This window comes from Neovison vison, chromosome 1, assembly GCF_020171115.1.
Source record: "Neovison vison isolate M4711 chromosome 1, ASM_NN_V1, whole genome shotgun sequence".
NCBI lineage: Eukaryota > Metazoa > Chordata > Mammalia > Carnivora > Mustelidae > Neogale > Neogale vison.
Genome location: NC_058091.1, coordinates 59269519 through 59291787, shown reverse-complemented (window position 1 = coordinate 59291787; position 22269 = coordinate 59269519). Strand labels below are relative to the sequence as shown.

The 22269-nt window shown below is 39.9% G+C and overlaps 1 protein-coding gene across 3 annotated transcripts in view; it reads left to right on the top strand.

Annotated features, from left to right (window-relative positions):
• AIG1 (androgen induced 1) overlaps window positions 1-22269 on the top strand; it is a 270821-nt gene that overhangs the window by 204182 nt on the left and 44370 nt on the right. For all 3 annotated transcript variants that reach the window (XM_044247585.1, XM_044247570.1, XM_044247613.1), the window contains exon 4: window positions 9563-9678. In XM_044247585.1, the coding sequence (XP_044103520.1) occupies window positions 9563-9678 (116 nt within the window). The remainder of the gene's footprint in view (window positions 1-9562; window positions 9679-22269) is intronic.

Here is a 22269-nt window from a genome sequence, read left to right as displayed (position 1 = left end):
ACCTCTGACAAATTCAACCTTCTCTTCTTCCATTTCCTTGTTTATAAAATGAGGGTGAAAATAACTATTGCTTTAGAGTTGCTGTGAGAACTAAACACAATACTGGAGGACACTGTCCAGCATAAAAGTGAGGATATATTAGTAGTTCAGTAAATTACTGAGTATCCATTTGCTATGTATTCAGTATTTATGCACATAAATTAATATAGGCAAAGCAACACAGCAGCGAGATTAAAGAAATCATGTTTATGTGTTTATGTGTCAAATATGTATTTGGGAAAATTAAAGGCTGGCTTTCTTTTTGTTCTTTTCCCTCTGTTGTCTTCAGCATTATGGTACTTACTAAAGTGAGAGAGAAAAGAGCAGAAAGGGGACCGGTAGGGGGAGAGGCTGCAGAGAAGTAAGGGAGAAAGCAGGCTAAGGAAGCTCTAGAAGGAAGTCAGGGAGAGAATGGGGTCTATTCAACGAGAAAAGCAAAGATAGAAGACTAGACGGAGAGAGGAGTGGGTTGGTAGAGAACTCTTTGCTCTCACCAATCCATCCTCTGCTCTACCTCCAGCTTGCTCTTTCTACCGTTAATATCCAAGTCCATTTCTCCTACGTTATCTACATCAAACTCCATGGAAGGAGTCTAAAAGCCTCCAGCAGTATCTCTGCTTCCTACAAGACAAAGTCCATATAAAGCCCTCCATGATTTGGGTTATGCCTACCTGACCTGTTTGAACTGAACTAGTCATTCTCCTTCATGTCCTACAGAGGTGACAGATCTCTCAGTGATGTGTGCTGTGCCTTCACACACTTTTTGGCTCTGTGAATGAACGTCTTCCTTGAAGACTGAGTCACACTTAAAGACCCAGTTCAAATGTCTCCTGTCACGTGAAGTTTTGCTGTGCACCCCTACCCCGAGCAGACCAAATCTCCGGGGCCATCGTACAATCACAAGTCTGCGGGACTGTGAGGGTTTCATCATACTGTACCTGTTTGACTGTCTGAGGTCAGCAATTAGAGGTGCTATTCTGTGACAACTGCAGACACTCGTGCAGTGTTCATGGAAGAAGTAAATATAGGTCACTTTCAAGTTGCTGTTGCAATTTAAGGTACAACATGGGTCATCTCTGGCATCACATTCCTGAAAAGAATTCTTTTTGGTGGACGGCTGGCTGCTGGCTCCGCGCTGAAGCTCCCAAACCGTGTCACAGACCTTTAGTACCTTGTGAGTCTCTTCCTTAGGAAGACTCAGCAAGAGATATTAACTGACCTCAAGTCATCTTAAAAATGTTTTTTAAGTGCAAAAATAATAGCCCAGTAAAATGGTGCCGCTGTCCCACCGTAACTGTTTCTGTGATGCACCGTTTGCTCTTATTCGCAAAGATATGCCTGTCTTGGTATAAGGCGAGGCGCTGTTTTGTTTATTTGGCCTAATTATTGGAACCATATCCTAAAGATGGTTGGGGCTAATGTGAGAGTGAGTCCCACGTTGGATATGGAGCTCATGAAAAGTTTTGGAAGTGCCCAGAGCATATTGCACTCGATAAATATTGGTTCCACCTGAATCTAAGTTTCTGACCCTCGGTCACATTTTAACCTGATTCTTTATTATTATTATTATTATTATTATTATTTAAATTCAATTAGCCAACCTATAGTACGGTGTGGTGCTCTGTGATTCATCAGTTCTGTATTCTGAGATGCCCATGTAAGCCAGCAGGAACAGCTATCCACCACCACGGCACAATCAAAAAAGATCTGTCAGTTTCTGGAAAGATTCTACGTCATCACTGTCCATATTGTGGCATAGCCCCACCAAAAGCAGCACCTCAGACCTTAGGAGCAGGAAGCTTATGCCATGAAAAGGCTCCCTCAGACTTGTGGAAAACTGGAAACTATGGTGGTTAAGATAGCAGCACATTAAAATCTCTTCTGCGGAAGAGAGTAAGGGAAGATGACAAATTTTGAGCTGACCAATTAGTAAAATTAATAAAAAACCATTTCTGGTGGCAGGGATGAAACACATGGACAGGTTTCTCGAGTTAAAAATTTAGGTATCTGAGAGCCCTCATTGGCTTGTTTCCTCGGTGCCTGGGATGTCATGGGCACCTCCTCCCCTCTACTGACTCTAGATCTACAGTTGCCCCAAGAGAAGAGCTGCCTTGCTCTGTGCATGTCCCCACCTGGCCCTGCTTCTTCCTGGATTCTTCAAACATTTGACTTATTTGGAGAGCCCAGAAGCTTTGCCAAGTTCGGAGCAGTGAGCATTTGTGATTTTTGCCAGTTATCTCTGATGTCACCTTTTCTTACATTTTAGATGTTTTGCTAATACAAAGGGCTCTATCTTCAAACTCAGATATTCCTTCTTGCTTTATTACAGAATAAGATTTCTCACTTTTACTATCCCCCATTTAATCTACAGGTGTATGTTGAGGGGAGCAAATAAAATATTGAATTATAAAATGGAGTGTACAACTTCCTGTTTCTTAGAGCACTTTTCCATGATATTTTTATTTGTGATAGACCTGTAAATTGTTAGGACACCTTAGGGACTCTCCCTTACCCCATCCTGCCAGGAAGGTCTAGTCATTTCTCCAGCCCTGCCTGCACTCCAAGAATGCAGGTGCATGGTGACCCCTGTGCACATACACACACATACAACCATCCTTCAGCTTTTTATTTATAGTCAAAAGTGGTCCTAGGGATATAAGAAACCCTAGATATCATCACAAATGCAAAGACAGGAACTGTGGTTTACCTGCATGGGGACCACTGTGAGCTCTACTCCATATCTAGTACACCAGACACCCTGGAAGCAAGGCCCAGCAATCTCATTTTTAAGAAGCTTATCTGGTGATTGGATGTATACATTACTTTGAGAATGCACCCAGAGGTCTGCCTGTGTCCCCCAGATGCATGGAGGTGGATATGGGGTTGCCAGGTTTCTTATTATCCAGCCGAACAGAGGCTGGTAGATGATACCTCACATTCAGAAGCCAGTTTTGCCTCCAAGGAAGAAATGATTTTTGTCTGAGATTCACATGGTATGGGAGTTGTACTTTCCTATTAAAAACTATTCTGGAGAGGAGGAAGACCTGAGAAATGACAGTAGAACATGCTCTTCAGATCTTTAGCTTATTGTTTTGTATTGTATAAAAAACAGTATTCTAGATTCCAGAGCTCTAAAATCATCTTGAGCAAGTTCCCTAATTCATTCATTCTGCTGGCCTGAATTCATGCCATCACACAGCATCGTTTTATCCTTCTATGTATTCCCCAGCAAAGTTTATTCTAAGACTCCCCTTTTGGTGTAGGCCACTGATGGCCATCACAGATAATCAAAATGTCTTTTGTAGGAGCATGTCCAGATCCTCCTCGTGCCTTGTAAATCCATTTCTATAATCCTGTTAAATACCCTTGAATTCTTCCATCAATACCTCAACTTCCTATCATCTTTTTTCCATTTTTCTGGCAAAAGAACATCTGTTCATAAATCAAATAATTCATCACTTAAAAGGTAGAGCTACAACTCATGGGTAATCTATTCCAGTGCATTGACATTGTAGCTCTGATGATAGGTAAGATAATTTACGTGGCACAGGGACCGGGCATTAAGCAATATTGAATCAAGTAGTGAAAAGGTAATTCCCTCTCAATTATCTTTAAATCCTTCTGCTTCTGTTTAGGGGAGTCTCTATTTCATGCTAGTACATCTTTAATGCCTCTCTAATGCTTACTAACCTCCCTACTGAACACATCAAGTTGAGGCCTCAGAATCAGAGCTGTCAATCAGGCTCACATATTTAGCCATATATTTATTGAGATCAATTAGTTTTCATTGTATTTGTTTTTGTGATTGTCTTCTATCAAGTGATATTCTATTTATGAGAATTTATAAGTCTTATAAATATTCTATTTATAAGAATTTATAAGTTTCCCATTAAATACATATATTTTTAAAATCTGAATTGAATTAAAAATAATTTTTTAAAAAATGAGATAGCTTGAGACAGGATTAAAGTATGATTGTTGACTTTAGTATACCCTAGGCACTTTGCACTTTTGGGGCCTTTCTGACATTTACTTATATATACACACACATATATATATACATTTATTTAAATATATGTATTTTTATAAATATTTATTATAGATTTTATATATTTTATATGTATATATTATATATGTAACCTTTTATGATGGCATTATATGAAGATGGATATAATCATCAATTCTAAAAGTTCATTTTTTTTCTTCTGATTGTAGAAGAAATTGAAACATTTTCATGGCCCCTGGACACCGTGTCTACCAAGCCTCACGCCTGGGTGACCCCTAGTATGGGATGTAGCAAAGCTTAAAATACTAGTTTATCATGACTGAAGTTTGAGGTACACTAGTTTAATGCAACCCCCTCATTTAAAAAAAAAAAAAAAAGTACTGAGCTTCACAAATGTAAAAGAGCCTGACTAAAGTCTTATAATGTGGTAAAAAGGATACAATCAGAACTAGATCCTAAATGCCAGTTCCCTGGTCTTTCTACTTAATAAGACTGCATTCTTCCTTGGAGCCTCTCCTACAAAGCCTTTTTCTTATCCCATTTCCTTCACATCATGATTGAATTATGGGTCCCTCCTTGAATCTAGTCCTCTGCTCAAGGCTGGGTGTCTCCGTGCAGAGGTAACAACACCTGGTGGATCCTCCCGGACTGACCTTTGCCTTGGGTTACTGGTCAGTTCGTAGTGGTAATCACCTGTACCTCATTAAGAAAATCCACAAAGGATGCCCAAAACCAAGATGGGTTTGGGCTTCCCTTTTTGGACGCAGTTTTTTGAACACAGTCTCATTAAAATTAGCAGCACTGGAAACTGGAGCTTGGGATAGGAGAACTGCTTATATTTTAGATCAGTGCTTTCCAGGGCAGAGTTGATAGATTAAATCAAAGGTTTATTCATTGGGTTCTCAACCTTTCATCTGACTTAGCACTTACAAACAAACAGTAGAACCTCAGTAACTCCGCTGTGGGCAATTGTTCTATTGACAATGCACTGCAGAAAACAGTCCAGTGCAATTCTTAAGAACCCTCTCTGGCAACCAGATTTTATCTTTCTTTACTCATTCAGAGTCTGAGGAACCTGAGGAAACTTTAAAATGTATTTTGTGGGGACAACTGGGTGGCTCAGTCAGTTGAGCACCTGCCTTTGGCTCAAATCCTGATCTCAGGGTCCTGGGATCAAGCCCCAAGTCAGGCTTCTGCTCAGTGGGGAGACTATTTCTCCTTCGGCCCCTCCCCTCTGCTCATGCTCTCTCTCTTTCTCTCGGTCTCAAATAAATAAATAAAATCCTTAAAAAATAATAATACAAAATAAAAGGTATTTGTGTTTGAGAAATAGAAACAGATCATTCTTGAATATACCCTATTTTTTTTAAGTTTTCAGATAATCTTTTATTGAAGTATGTTCCTTTGTGGTTCTTAAGTAGCTGGGCAGTCCACTGTACCACTGTTGATATCATCTATGATGTCAGGAGGATGGCGGCCATCAGCAATGCAACCCACAAACTAGGAAGTCCCCAGAGGTTCTCTTTAATGGCTCCAGAGAGCTCTCTGATTATAAAGATTGGTAATGCATTTGTTGGGCAATGTTGACAATTTCATCAAAAGTGAGACTTTCACTGTACTTGGTGGTTTTTTGCTTCATTCTGTCTCTGACTGGTTCCTGGGGGCCTTTGACAATAGGGCACAGACAGATGGTACTACCCAATCTGGGCCTATTCCAAATGGTCAGTTTCACTGTCATGTTCAGACCCTTCTGCCTTGCATGTCACCAACTTTTTTGGGAAACAGACCAAGGCCCAGTGTTGGAGCTTGAGGTAGATGTGGCATCGACTCCCCAGCTCATGCACTCAGTCTGTGACTTTGATCTCATTGGTGTGGAGTTTGGGCAACATGACAAAGGCAGCTGCCAGATAAACCAGGGGCTGGATGATCAAGATAGTTACACCTTGACCTCCTTTGGGCCAAAAAGGGGAAGAACTGCCTCCATTCATCTTTATCAGTGCACCACTGAGAAGTCCTAACTTTATGCCAGCTGGTTTTATTATTCAGAATGCTTATATGCCATAGGAAAGAACACATTTGGCAAAATACTTTTTTTTTTTTTTTTTTTTTTTTTAACAGTGAAGACCTCTTTGTTTATTTTGAGGCTCAAGCAAAAAATAGTTCTGGTCAATTGAGTGACAATGTAAGTGATCTTAAGTCATGCATTCCCACAGGTTTATTGAGTCGAATATTACTTATCTATATCTTTGACAAATACAATTCTGATGTAGAAAACAGAGCCTGGCATTTGGAAACAGAGCTGTCTTGAACCCTACTTCCAGACATACTAGCTCTATGATCTTGGGCAAGACAATGATCTTTTCTGAGTGTTTGTTATCTCATCTGCAAAATGTAGTTAAAAATTCCCATTAAAAATGTTGTTTTGAAGATTAAATTATCTCCATGAGTATTTTTTGAGCATTTCCTATGTGCCAGGCTCTTTTCTACAAATACCATAGTGAACAAAACATAGGACTACTGTTTTTGAACAGCAGGTCGTTTTGAATGGACTTGAGTATTTCCTTCCTGGTTCTTAAGTCATTCAAGCACAGTGTTGACTGGGAGTGGATTAGAACTGGATTTCTTGTATCTGTAGTTCTAAAATAATTATCCCTCTTGTTGCTACAGATTTTGGGTTACAGTTGAGCTGCTAAAGGTTACTTAGAGATTCAGCAGGCCCATTTGTAGATTTTTACCATTTTCTTAGTTTATAAAACCTTAACTACCTGCAGAGCAATGTTTTTATTTGCTCTAAATATTTTACACTACTTTTACTTTTGTCAGTATGTACTGTTTAACAGTAAACATCATTTGCATTACACATTTTTAGAAAGGGAGATATACATTCTTCATTGCCTGAAAATTCTGAATGACATGCTGTTACCCAAGATTTGCCACTGGGCCAACTGGCACACAGAAAGATCTTATGTCACAGATTGTGTCGTTGATGGAACAAGTAGCTCCTTTTTAGCGGTGATGATGCCATTAATGAAGTGATCTAGAAAGATGTTCATTTTTCAGAGATTTTCTGTCTGGCATTATCAAAATACACCCTAACCCTTCTAGGTATGACATCTGATAATCAACAAAGAGGCTAAGTAAAAGAATGATAACTGGATAACTAAGAATATTCAGATAAGTTATTTGAACTTATATAATTTTATAGAAAAGGGATGATTTTCTACTCAGCTTGAAGCAATGGATGAAGAGGTAGAATTTAAATGCTTTTTAATATTAATAAATCAAAAAATAATATATCACCATGATTTTGTAACTCACACAGGCCACCAGAGTCAGTTGGCACTATCTTCAGTGTAAAAATGGAGTTAATAGTTCCCGTTAAGAATGTTGGTGGTTTAAAAAAAAAAAAAAAAAAAAGAATGTTGGTGTTTTTTTTTTTTTCCCTGTATAAGATTTGATAAGACTTAGACTTATCGTTAGCTATACATTTGAATTTTACACATGAATGCACCATTGCAAAACTACTGTTGGCTTCTCAAACTGTTGTTGAAACTCCAGGCCAATGTCATCTCAGGTGACTAGATTATAGTGAATAAAACAATAAAATAGATCTTTAAAACACATACTGTCTCTGTATCAACACACATGTACATTTTGCATAGTTCCTTTCAGAGGTAATTATACTGTTTTAGAAAGACAATAGAGAAGCAAAGAATAAGGAAATATAAAGCTACTCAACTGTGGAATTACCCACCTGATGTTTTAGGAATACCGGACTCTAATTACCAATCTATTGGCATTTAGCATAGTTATCTAGAGGAGAACATTTAAAGCAAAGAATTTCCACTATCTTTGTAGTTCTTTAAAAATCCTGTATTTCTGGGCGCCTGGGTGGCTCAGTGGGTTAAGCCGCTGCCTTCGCCTCAGGTCATGATCTCAGGGTCCTGGGATCAAGTCCCGCATCGGGCTCTCTGCTCAGCAGGGAGCCTGCTTCCTCCTCTCTCTCTCTGCCTGCCTCTCTGCCTACTTGTGATCTGTCTCTGTCAAATAAATAAATAAAATCTTTAAAAAAAAAATCCTGTATTTCTGTTTTTTCTATAAATATAAGCAATTTGTTTCTTCTAAGATGTTCACTTTGATATCACTACCATGTATTTTCCTGTCAAGGCCCACCTGCCACCTGGTGCCATGATACTTATGAGAGTTTGAAAATTATAATATTCAATTTCCTGAATTTTCCTTGAATATTTAAACAATATAGGAAGAACAGGGCAAAGATTCTTTTATGGCCATTAAGGAGATACCAAGTAGAATTCAAACTTATTCATGGCTCAGTTCTCAGTTCTTCCATCTCCTTACTCTTGAGAAACTTCAATGTTGGAAGAAAAATCTATATCCTAACCCAGTTTTACCTAAAAAGACCTTTGTCCCTTACATCTGTTCATCAAATTTCAACACCAGGATAAACTGACTTTCCTTACTTCTTACCAAATTTCATCCCCATCTTGGCCCACTGAACTGAGCATGAGTGGTCACTGAGTCCAAAAAACAAATACGAAGGTCCCATCAAGCTTCTCTGGAGTCAGTCTTCAAACATCATATCTAGATCCATACTCTGCTGGTAAAAACGAGTACATCCTTTCTGGAAACTAATTTGACATTATTTCTTAACCTGCTGCTATTACACACATAATTTGGCAATATGCCTTTAACTATAAGAAAATTATTTAACATTCAAAGAATTCTATGAAAGATATTCATCATGAAATTTTTCATAAATTAATAATTTAAAATCTTTCACTACTTAATGTCCAAGAATAGGAATTGGCCAAATAATTTTGGTATATCCAATATATCCATAAAATGGAGTTTTGAGCAACTATAGTTAAGGTTAATATTCTAGAAGAATTTCTAAAATGGCATATTAAATATTCTCATGTTGGGGCACCTAGGTAGCTCAGTTGGTTAAGTGTCTGACACTTTATTTCGGCTCAGGTCATGATCTCAGAGTTGTGAGATCTAGCCCCCAATTTGACTCACACACAGGGAGAGGAGCCTCCTTAATATTCTCTCTCTCCCTCTGCAACCCCCCCAAAATTCTCATGGTATGGTCCCAAAACAAAATTCTGTGTACAGTATGATCTTAACTCTGTATAAATAATATAAACAAGGGGGAGGGAAAACATCTACCAAAATATTAACAGTGGTTATTTTTATTCCTTTCTTATGTTCTAACTTTTTTCCTACACATCCTTCAAAATTACTGAAATTTCCTGTGACAGTTATAAATAAAATAAAATTTTAAAAATCCAGATATAGAAGAAAAACACCAGTAGAGCAATCGATGGATCACATGTTTTCTTGTCCATCCTACATCTTAGACAAGCCATATACAGCTGCTCTCTGCTATGGTGCTTTTGCTAGGAATTTGCATTATCCCTTCTCCTGCTGGAGGCAAAACAAGTATTGAGGAGCAATGATAAGAATCTGTGTCACCTGCTCTCTGTTCTTTTTCAGCACACAACAGTTTTGCCCTTTATATTAATCGAGATGAGGACATCACACCATGCGTATCCCAGCAGGAGCAGCGGACTCGCCGCCATATGTGCCTTCTCTGTTGGCTATATATTATGGTAAGGACAGTGCCTGCTGGGCTTTCGTATTGTATTAGATTTTGTACTGCTAAATTTGGGCACATATTTCATTATGGATATAATCACTAACAGATTCACACTGCGTGCCTCATTTGGTCCAGGACCTGGGCTTTGTCTCATTTCCCCAGATGCTTATATTTTTAGAAAGTATATGCCAAACCTCACACAACAGGAATTTGTTGAACAATCCCATGTAAGCAATGGTTCTTCCAAGGCTACATTTTTCAACTCTTTTTCAAACTAAATGTTTTTCTTGGACAGTAGTTTTATTGCTTAAGGGCTTTTTGCTTGGGATTTTTTTTGTTGTTGCTGTTGTTGGTGAGCAAATGCAAATGAGGACAGAAGAAATGGCCTCTTTAGAGGAGTGATCTTAAACTTCATAGGAAACAAGTGAAAACGGACATTCTCCTGAGTCAGTTTAGAACATGTCTTACAATTAGCAATTACACATAATAGGCATTTAAGGGTTTGTTTTGTTTTTTAATTGGGATAAATAAATTACAAGAAATCTCCACTTGCTCCATTGGGCACGAATAAGTCTCAAGTGGGTGGTGCCACATTTATCTGATAACAGCACAGTTGACTGTTGGGTTTACTTCACATTAGTTTCAGTTCTTACCATATTTTAATATTTCAAAATTTCAAAATTCTTTTAAGACAGAATTTCTTACTTCTCTTTGGAATTCCAAGTCCTTTTTTGGAGGACTAGTACACTTAGAAGAGGTCCCTCCCACCAGCACTTCTGCCTCTCTTGTCCTGAGTTCTGGGTCACTATCCCCTCCCTTAAACCTCAAGGATTGCATCACATTCTTCCAAACACCCCCAGAACTGTATTTAATCCCTCCAAAATCCCGGAGCTTTTTGGGAGGCCCAGTCTCTGTGGAACATTTGCTCTAGCCAACCCATAAGTACAAAATAAAGTTCAATACAGTACTTCACGTACTTTGCGTGAATGACCACATAATGCCCCAGATCTGACCAGAAAGGAAATTTGTTTCTAGGAAGTCATACCCTGTGGCTAGATCTAAACGGACATCCAGATGAAAGACCCCAGAACAAACGTGCAGAAATGCTCATTCTATCTGCCATTTCATTGACTAGTCAAAGTCTGTTGGAAAACAAAGTCTGTTTTCCTCATCACTTTCTAGATTTTTTTGTTTCAACCTAAAATGTTAAGTACTGATTTTCTCTAATAGAAAAAGTCTAGGGCACGTGGGTGGCTCAGTCAGTTAAACAAATGTCTTTGGCTTAGGTCATGAATCTGGAGTCCCAGGATCGAGTCCCACATCAGGGTCCCTGCTCAATGGGGAGTCTGCTTCTCCCTCTGACCCTCCTCCCTCTTGTGCTTTCTCTCTTTCTCTCACTCTCTCTCTCAAATAAATAAATAAAGTCTTAAAAAAAAAAGAAAGAAAGAAAAAGTCCAAATGATCAGGGCTTACAGGTGAAGTGTGACTAAAATTATGTCTCAAAAATGAATATACATACTTTATATATATGCATTTGATATTCAAATGACTCTTATCTTTCAGAAGATCATGTAGAGAGGCTATGATTTATTCCAGGGATACATTCATCTTAAAATCAAAAATCATTAAAAAATCAAATCCCTCCCTTGCTCCCAAAAATATAGTCTCATTACTTTGTGCTCATATTTGCTTACCTGTGGGAAGAGAAGCTTTTTTCTCTGAGATCTCTGGGTGTACTTCTGTGAATTCATTTATACACTATTAAATTATCTGAACCTTATAGAGTCCCAGAAGTCTCATCAACTATGTATTTTCTGATAGCTTTTCTTCCACTGTGGGTACACTCAGTCAACATGTCAAAGAGACACATGGCAAATACCACATCGTCTTCATTATAGACCCCCAAGATCCCTCATTAAAATGAATCATTACTCATAGTCTTCATGCCAAGTGAGGCTTGCCAGGCCTGCATACTCCTTAAGTAAACCAGTACTTGTTTGGACATGTATTGCATTAACCAGCAAATTCTCTCAGATTTGTTCTGAGAGAGCTTTCAAAGTAGACTTTTTCCTTTGGTGTTCTGCCCTAGGTATTCATAGCTATGCCAAGAGCTAAACAATGCCCCTCATATCCTGTCATAGTATATAAATCCAAGGATTTTCATTGTTATCAAAAAGGTACTGGCTTTTGCTCCTTCCAGACTATCTCAAAGCTGCCATACCAATGACATGATAGTAGAAGTTTCAGGATATGAAATCTTTTGGTAGCATACCAGAATTGTAACTGGACATTCCAGAACTTCATGCCAAAATGGAAGAAAGCATTCCTCTTATCATATGCTAATTATAAAACAAATAGATCTCCCCTGCCATCCCCTGCATGGTTGAGTTGAATCTGTACCTCTGCATCTGCTGGCCAGACTGTCTGTGCTTTGCTCTGATTCCCACTTGCTGTCCATTCCCACATGGCTCCCGCTCCACCTAAACCTGTTCTCCTTCTAGATTGGATAGCCAAAGTTGCAACAGCATATGGGAACTTTCACTCATAGACTGGAGCCCATTGAACGGCCAGCCTGAGCAGTTCCATTTCCCAATCCCTATTTCAGTCCTCCCAAACTGAGCGTCAGAAGTCATTCCAGACTCCTTTTCTACCTCCTTCTGCTTCCCACCATACCTCTCTCCACTTACCCAGGGTCTGGGACATCAGCATCTCCCTATCCACTTATGGTGGGCTCTCAATACATTGTCTGCATACATCTCCTCCATCATCATTCCCCCACACATTCTGTATACCTTAGTTGTGAGGTTTCCCCTAAAAAATAGGATGACCTGTATTAGCTTATGCAGGATACAACACAGAGGTCCTCTTGGTTTCTAAAGCAACTGTAATTAACAGGAATTATAAGGAATACCATTCTTTTGAGTTCTGTGCCAAGTGCTTTTCAAATATGTTATTTAGCTCTCCAAATAACCCTTTGAGATAGGCATTATCTGGCCTATTTTACAGATAAGATAAAGCTTAGAGAGTATATGACTTGCCCAAGAAAAAGCCAAGTATCCTTGTTGTTGCCAGATCTGGAATGGAAGCATTGTGTGTCCACAGTCTGTACAATTCACATGTTCTCCACTGCCTTCTTCTGGGAGAAGAGCACCTCTGTGGGTGAATAGATTGTGTGTTTAGTTTTTGTTTTGTTTTGAAGCAATACATCAGAAGCAGCATGTCTAATAGTTAAGACTACTTTATGGGTTGGAATTCTGACTCCATCACTTAACTTTTCTGAGCTCTAACTGAGTCAGGTATGAAATAGGGACAAGGACCTCATGGGGCAGTTTTGAGGATTCAGTTACAGTAGATAGAAGCCATAGAACAATACCTGACACACATAAAAAAAATTTATATTTTTCTTTTATTGTCAATAGTAGTAGTAGTAGTGTTAGTATTAGTATTTCTATACTTACTGTTTTGAGGACAATGCAGAGAGTGTTTTCTTATCAACGGTCTGAGAATTTTAGTTACAATATTGTAAGCCTTTTGCTTTTACTTTTATTCTTTCTCACTCACCCATACACTCTTCACTTTAAAAACCCAAAATAGCCCTAATGGATATGAAAATATCACTTTTGTTTGCTTTTGAAATTTAAAAGAACCATCAGGAGATCCTGAAGGGGGACCGAGTAAAACAGAGAGCTTTATCACATCATGGAATGTGATGCGCAATAAATGAATCATTGAACATTATATCAAAAACTAATGACGTACTATACATTGTATAATCGAATTTAAATTAAAAAAAAAAAAGATCATGGAATGTTGACTACTGTCATCTTCTAGTTGACAAATTCTGTGTGAGACGGTATCCTTACTCTACCTATACAGGACTCCTCCTGGTGGTCAATCTATTCTTTGGCTGGGGCCCCGGCAGTACCTCACGCCTTTGTCTCCCTGTATAGCATTTGTGCTACTCACTACTTTGTTTTTCAATCTGAAAGACACTACTTTGCTTTTCAGCAGGTCTCCTCTGTCCTGAAGTTTCTTCCATTTCCTGCCCATACCCCCCCTCCCATGGTGGTTCTCATTCAGCAGGCCCCACATGAGATCTCAGGGCCCATGCATAATACATGCTAACACTAAATGCAAGGCACAGCAGGAGCAAGGAGGCATTAGGGAAGGGGAGATAATGAGTCAGAGGACTTTCTTCTAATGGATAAACATTTCTTGTCACTACAGTGAGCTTATTTAAAGCAGAATAGAGATTTCTGTTGTCTCTGGGCCCTAATGGTTTTTCATAAATTTCATAAATTCATAAATTTCATATTCCAAATCTCATTACCCCAAATGTGTCCATTGTGCAATTTCTCAAAATAGAAAACAAAACAAAGTAAAATCAAGATGAAGGATGATCATTCTTACATGACACAGTCTTAAACTGCCCTAAATCAGAGTTCTAGCTCCATCAAACTTGATTATACTTTAGTTATGCAATTGCAGATTATTTTTGCTCTCCTATTGAAACTTCTTTATTTCTTCAAGTCTGTGCTGGAAACAAATATTGTTTCTTTAAAACAGAGGGAAAAAAACCTTAAAAATAAGTCTGTACTCAAATTTAAGTCTTGGGAGGAATTTTTAGCCATGAACAAGTAAAACTTTTAGCGTAAAATTCACACCATCTTCACTAAAAAAAGTGAAATTTTAGACCATGTAAATTTTAGACATGTGAAGTCCCCCTATTTAAGTGGATGCTTCTTTACCAGTTGAGTAAACTGACCAACATGTCGTTCTCTGACCAGCAGATGACATATTCCTTTGTTCAACTTGAATCTTTCACTCTCCCGTAACTGCCTGTCCTGATGACTTTTACATCTCTAACAGTGCATGAAAGTCTTCCTAATGTCCTGGCAGTGGAGACCAGGGACCAAGGTGAAAGAGTAATGCAGCATATGCCTCACATTCTGAAGAAAGGTGTCTTTCTTGGGGCCTATAAAAGACAGCTCAAACACTTTGTTCTCTTACACATCACCAAAACCATCCACACTCTTTGCCATGCCTATCTTCTGAACTTTCCTTCTTCAGCCAGGCTATGGAGAAGGAGAGTGTCTTTGCAGTCTTGAGTTGAGGTCTAGGGTAGCCATTGGGGAAGGAATTGCCTCCCCATATTCACCAAAACCAAGTGTAACAGACTCCAAAAGAATCCTTGGTAAATCAGGTATAAGACAGAAATCTAACTTAGGAAGAGATTTATGAACATTCATTTGCCTCCTGCCTGAGCAGGAGGGAGGGAGGGACAGCTGTAAAGCAGCCTATGACCACATCACTTGTATGTGGCAAAGATGGATGTGTTTCTTGTGGATCTGGTTTGACATTGAGGGAGAGCTCTAGGCTCAACTGTCTCAATGGTGGCCCACCCAAGAAGGCCAGCCCCTAGGCAGGGGTTTCTAAACAGCAAGAAATTATAGCATCCTGCCATGAGCAGGACCCAGTCCATAACCCACATATGGAAATTCTGAATTAAAGAAGCCCCTCAGAGAGCCCTACAAACCTCACACATATGTACCACATGCAAAAGTAGGGATCTAAACATCAGCCTCACAGCATTTATCAGTGGAAAGCGGGTACTAGCAAAGATAAAGGGGAAACCACTTGCACAGTCATGGACAGTGAAGTCAGGAGTTATTCATCCTCCTCCCATTTCCCCTCCCAGATCCCCAGCTAGGAAAGAGGCATCCCAGAACCAGGCTATGCCCTCCCATTCTACTTCAAGGTACTGGAGGAGGAGGCAGAACAAAAATACAGAGCCCCCTTCCGCTCAAGACTCTGGCAATAATTCTGGTATGTTCAGTGCAGGCATAAGGCTTATGTTGGAGCTGAGTGAGGGGAGAGTGGTCGGAGACCCCTGGAGTAGAGGAAGGATTATGTAAGCCTTGTAGGCTATGTAAAGACTGTGTCCTTAGTTCATACTGAAATCAAGAGTTATTGGAAGGTTTTGAACAGAAAACTGACATAATCTGAGACATTTTTAAAGGGTTATTTTGGCTACTATGTTGAGAATGGACTGTAGGCAAGAAAGGAGCAAGAAAACAATTACAAAGCTATAGAAGTGGTCCTTTCTAGGAAGCAGTGGCATGGCTTGGACCAAGGTGATAGAAATGGCAGTGTGAGAACTAGAAGAATTCTGGCTATATTTTGAAGATAGAGCCAATAGGATTTCCTACTTAATTTTGACCGAATCTAAATTAAACTCTGGGTTCAGCCCTTCAATACCTCTTTAATTTGATATGGTGGACAGAATAATGGTTCCAGAAATGTCCACATCCTAATTTCTAGGATTTGTGAATGTGTCACCTCACGTGACAAAAAGGACTTTGCAGATGTGATTACATTTAAGACCTTGGGTGGGGGAGGTTAGCCTGCATTATCCAAGTGGGCCCAAACTGATCCTCTGGGGAGCAGGACTGTGGGAGAAGGGTCAGAGAGATATTACGGGAAAAGGACCCAAACCATCACTGCCAGTTTTAAAGATAGAGGAAGTGGACCATGAGCCAAGTAATGTGGGTTACTTCTAGCAGCTAGCGAAGTCAAGGAGTTGGATCCAGAAAGAACACAGCCCTGCCGACATCTTGACTATAGCCTCAACAGACCTGTGTTGGACTTCTAACCTACAGAATTGTAAGATAAGTATGTGTTGTTTTCAGCCACAAAGTTTGTAGCAATGTATTATACCAGCAGTAGAATACTTACACATTTGAGCAAAACACTTAGTCTCTGTTGGCCTCAATTACTGCAACTGAAAAAAAAGAGAGCCATAACACTTAGGCAGGATTACTGTGAGAATCAGAAAAATGAGTGTAGGGGCACCTGGGTAGCTCAGTCAGTTAAGTGTTGGACTTTTGATTTCTACTCAGGTCATGATCTCAGGGTGGTGAGAGATCCGGCCCCATTATTATCAGGCTCCATGTTGCACATGGTGCCTGCTTAAGATTCTTAAGATTCTCTCCCTCCCTCCCCACCCTCAGGCTCTCTCGCTCTCTCTTGCTCTCTCTCTCAAAAGGATGGAAGGAAGGAAGGAAGGAAGGAAGGAAGGAAGATGTGTGTAAAATGCCTGCCACATAATTGGCACTTAGTCTAGTAGCCATCCTTGTTGTTCTTTTTATATGCTAAGAATACTCAGACCAAAAGTAGCCTAACCCACCCCTCTCTGCATGTTTCTTCCCTCATTAACCTCTTGTGCCTGTTCTGGGAGGTGGAGGTCCAGATCCTTGAATTCACACCATCTTTTGTTCAGTTCCCCTCTTCCCTTGCTTTGAGCAGATCACTTACCCTCTCCGAGCACTTTTTTACCACCATTAAAAAGGGAGTAACATTTGCACTACAGAATTGCCTTGAGGATTAAGAAGCACATGGGCCCCTTGGGAAATGATTGTGTCTTTCCTTCCTCCCACCACAAAAATCCTGACTGTCTGAGGAGTGTATGGGAAAGTTCCATTTCCTTCTCTCTCTTGTCTCCACAACTCTTATTTTCATTTTATTCTCTGCTCTTCTTATGGATTCTGGTCCTACTTCATGGGCTTCATGTCCCCTCACAACCTATTAAGAATGCTAAAGGGTTTTCTGAAAATTTCTTACTGTTCGAACATTAAGTTATTTCCCAAGCTCTGCTTTTCCCCTGAGAACCAAAAATGTCATTGTTTTTCCATTATTCTGATCTGCTTATTTTTACAAACACGTTGTTGAGATGAGTTGTTGTTTTCTCATCTTCTGGACAATGGAGGACTTACCAACTGAGAGTATGGCTTGCACTCAGCCCCTCAGAATGCCCACTTGGGTGTTGATTAAATCAGTTCCTTAGATTTGCATCTGGACAGAAAAGGCTTGTGTGTATAATCCATCTCAGTTCCCAGTACTTATTATTCTGAGTTTTGTCTTCTCTAACCCCAACAGCTGGTTCTCAGACTTGCTGAGAGCACATGAAGAACTAGAATTCCCCATATGCTATTAACCATGTCCCCCACCCCAAAATCATCTTCTATGTGGTTATGACCTTTCCCACACTTCCCCGCAGGACATCCATACCAACATGACCACTTCTTTTCTCTGTAGTCTAGCATCACCATTTTGAGGCTGCTTGTGTCCTCTATCTTACTTGGCAATTTTACTTTGCATTTCCTCTACCTGTTCTGCCAGTCCTCTCTCCACCCCCAGCTCATACTCCCCAGTGATCTCCCAGCAGGTGGCCTGACCTCGTATTTCACAGAGACTCTAAAAGACTTTAAATAGGAACTCTTTCCATTTCTTCCTATAGACATCTTTACTGTACCCACTCCCTCCTTATGACAATAGGGGAAAAATTTCTATACCGCCTCTCTTCCATTGATATTGTAGCAGTTTTGATACTAAATTATGCCCCTTCCTGAATCATTGTCTTCTCAGACTTGGATGTCACAATCTCCAGTTTCCCTCCCCAATCTCAAAACCATCCCTCATAGCATCATCTGCAGGTTCTTCCCACTCTACCTAAACCCCCTTGCTGGAGTACTTTGGAAACCAGCCCATGATCTTCTCCTTTTCTAATTTATTAACTTTTTAAATTTATTGTGGTGAGAATACTCAACTTGGAATCCACCTTCTTAACCAAGATCCTTTTCTCTTACTGCCTACTCTCCCTTAGTAAATTCATCAACTCTGTGTTTGTGATTTCTTCCATCCCAGATCTGCAACTCAGAGCTCTCTTCTGATAAGCCTCATAAGCCTCTCATGCTTGCAATTGCACACCATACTCAAGCAGTACCTACTTTCCCAACTGCACCCCAAGATTGTATTCCCTGAGCATTGCCATCCACCCAGATGTTCATGCCAGAAATTTATAAGACACCGACAACCTATCTTTCTGGGCCCTTCTACAGATAGTCATTCACCAATTTCTGGCTTCTATTCTTCCAAAGTACTTGAAGAATCTTTGTGCTTGCTCCTCTCCACTGCCAACACCATGCCCCAGCTTTTGTTATCCCTCTCCTGAACCACACACAGAACTGTCATCCCCCACCACCACATGCCTGTCCACTTGCAGGATCCTTGGGCACATCCTTTAAAAGCACACTGACCATGTCACTCCTTTGCTCAGAGAGTATGGATGACTTCCCATTGCTTCCAGGAAGTCCAAAATTTCTTTTCATGGCTGCAGGGACCTGCATTATTTGAACCCACTGACTTCTCTAGCTCCCTCATCCTCCTCTGCCCTCTTTGCTTACTGGATCCAGCCACAGTGACCTTCTCTTTAATGGTTAAGAGCAATCTAAGTTTCTTCTAAAGTCAAAGCTTTCACCTTCCTCATACCTCCACCCCACCTCCCTTTAGTCATACCCCCACAATTCTTCATTCTTGACATCTCAGCTCAACTATCTCTTTCTTAGGGAGGTCTTCTCTGACTCCCAAGACTGGGTTCAGCCTCTCTAGGGGACACTACTGTAATGCTCTATTCCTTTCCATCTAAGGAGTTAAAAAGCAGTTGTTGTTATGTGGTTATCTGGTTGATTTTTTTCAAAGCCTGTCCTGCCCTCAAACAGATCCCCTCCATTCACTATCTAGAGCAAGAGAAAGGTCAGCAGTTGAATTGGTCTTAAAGAAAATAAAGAGAGCTTTCCTAGCTACAGTTTTCTAAGGGTTAATACAAACACGTTTCCTTTAGACATCACATCAGTCAAAATGTCAGAAAATATTCTTAAGATAGATTGCTTAATAAGAGAAATTGTGACAGTGCATGAGTTCTAAAAGCAAGCAGACAAAGTAGGGAAAATTTAAATTATATATATACATACACACACACCTACCTTACACTTAGCTCAATGGTAACCATATAAAGTAGTTTATAATATTCCTACCACCCATTTCTCTAATATTGAATTTTGGCTTGTCTCTTCTCCTACCTGCCTGATTCATTTAAATTACCAACTGAAGATGATAGACTTTTAGAAAGAACCACACAGACTGAACCCCTTGTCAGAGTGTCATCCTACGTATGGGAGGTGACCTAGGTCATGCAATAAAAACATTTCAAGTAGAGGAAAGATCCTTTTATTAGTCAAATTATAGACTCTTCATTTCCCTGAGGTGAGCCTTCTCTGTGTCTTTGAGAATATGGGAGCGTTTTGAAGGTTCAGAACATATTCTCTGGCGGCTGCAGGAGGGGATTATGTGAACAACTCCACGGTGACCATTAGCCCTGCTCAGTCTCATCTTTGGCATAGGGTTTCCACAGCCTGCAGACATTTGTGTCTCCCACAGCACCCAGCATTGCTGGTCTCCTCTGAGGCACAAATAAACACTGATTAAAAAAAAAAAAATTCAGATGAGGACATATTTGTACCAGATTTGAGGAGATTTTTAAAAAGATTTATTTATTTATTTTTAGAGAGCGAGAACATGAATGAATGCACATGGTGGGGGGCGGAGAGATGGAGAGAGAGTCTTAGTGACATGGGGGTCAATCACATGACTCTTGAGATCACGCCTGAGCAGAAACCAAGAGTCAGATGCCTAACTGACTACACCACCCAGGCACTGCAGTACCAGATTTGAGTTTATGCCACAAGAGTGAAAAGAAATCTGCAGCCAAAATGATCTTTTGATTGAGATATAAAGGAAATGGCAAGAGAATCTTGTTCTAAAATAACTATGCAAAACTTTGGCTTTATACATTTAAGTAGACCCATTTTCCTAGTAATTTTCAAAGACAAGGAACTAGCTTGATTATTATTATAACATCTTAATTCTCCCTTAATCTGAGAGATCTGGGACAGTGTAGACTAGGGACAGGATTTGTTGAGTACAATGCTAAAAGTCTCTCAAGTGTCTGTTTCTCTATGGTGTGTCAGGCATTGTGCTACATACAGGTGGTAAACGATGTATTAAGCTTCAACTCTGCCCTCAAGGAGCTGACAGTCTACTTAAGAATACAGAAAAATAAAAAAGCAATTACCTTACGTTGATATGGGCTGTTTATATAATAGAAATACAGAAGGCTCTGAAAGTCCAGATGAACATTCCTTAACCCAGACTCATAGCATCATAAAAGTTCTCCAAAAGAAGTGACATGGGAGCTGGCCCTTGAGGGGCCATAAAAAGGGCCAGGGCAAAAATGGGTCAGGCAGAGAAAGGAGATGGCCTGGAAGCAAGAGATGGCAAATCATAGGCAAAGAAGTTCAGTGCACTTGGAACTGGCCACATTTTGTCCTCCTCCAGCCAGGACGAGCTCAGTTCTACCTTTCCTCTTCCCACTAGGGCTACTTTTATTTTACCTCTCTACAACATCCTTGTTTGAATCTGTTTTGTGTGTGTTCCTTTGGTTGGGTGGTTGGTTGTTTTGCCTGTTTCCCATGATGCCATACTGCCTCTGGTATCCTGCTCATGCTCTCCTTGGCAGGCCCTGTTGATCTAGCCCCTCCCACACTCAAACCCTCTTCACTACCTTTCTCACAGTGTCTCCCATCCCCTTTCCACCTCTTGGGCAGAGTGTTTTAAAATGCAAATCTGATCATGTCAATCCTCCTACTTAAAACCCTTCAATGGTTTGTTTTTTCCTGTTTGGATTTTTTTTTTCTTTTTGGGTAGCACTTTTATTTTTCCTTATGCCATGATGTATCCCTGGGCTGTGATATTCTCACATAACAGTAGAAAAATAAGATGTGTAAGTCATCCTTAAAAGCTGAGAAATGATACCAAAATCTTACGTAAATTAAAACAATGCATAAATTTACAGGTATAAATACACAAATTGCTTTGCATCCATAACAAGTAGTTTAAGCCCTGTGCTATTCTGTTGAAAACACATTGGATGAGAAGGAAAATGGAGTCCGAAGGCTTGGATTAGCTCTGTTTCCTAGCTCTGCTGGAGGACTGTAAGAAAGAAGTGACAAAAAAAATTAAAAAGAAAAGAAAAAAGAAGTGATAGTTCATTCATAAAGTCTTGCCAGCCTCTTGAGAAATTCAGGAATTGCCATTAGTACTCTGTGTAGATCTAATCAGGCCCCAGAGGAGTGAACAGCTCACATGACATTGTCAGTCAGCCAAACACTATCACGTCAGGCCAAGTCCCCTCCATAAACACATTACACTTAGCCTTCCTTTGTCACACAGAATGCCTGTATAAACTTTAAACCAAATGTATGTACACAACTTCAGAAAACACATGATCAAAAATAGCTAACTGGAGTACAGTGCTAAACAGTGCCATTTGCCATCCTGTCAGACAAGGACAGGTTTCTTTTTAAAATGGCATGTCCCTGGTACATAAGTCTAACAAGATGTGTACCTTTGCCAGAGAAAACTTATACGTGTGAACTAACTTGTACAGAAAAGTGCTATGTATCTGCTAGCAGTCCATTTAAAAGTATTTGCAATGGCAAACAGGCAGGCTAAACTCATCGGAATTCTATCTGCTCATCCACATCTGCTAGAAAGTCAAAGGAGTAGCCAGATACTGTAATTGCACTCACAGGGGTAGTAATCTTAATTTTCATTGTAGTTGGCTCTGGGGCTGTGACATCTGTGTTCTAAAGTCTGTAACACTGAGCTACTTGATAAAATACCACCAGCTACATGGCACACGTTGTAC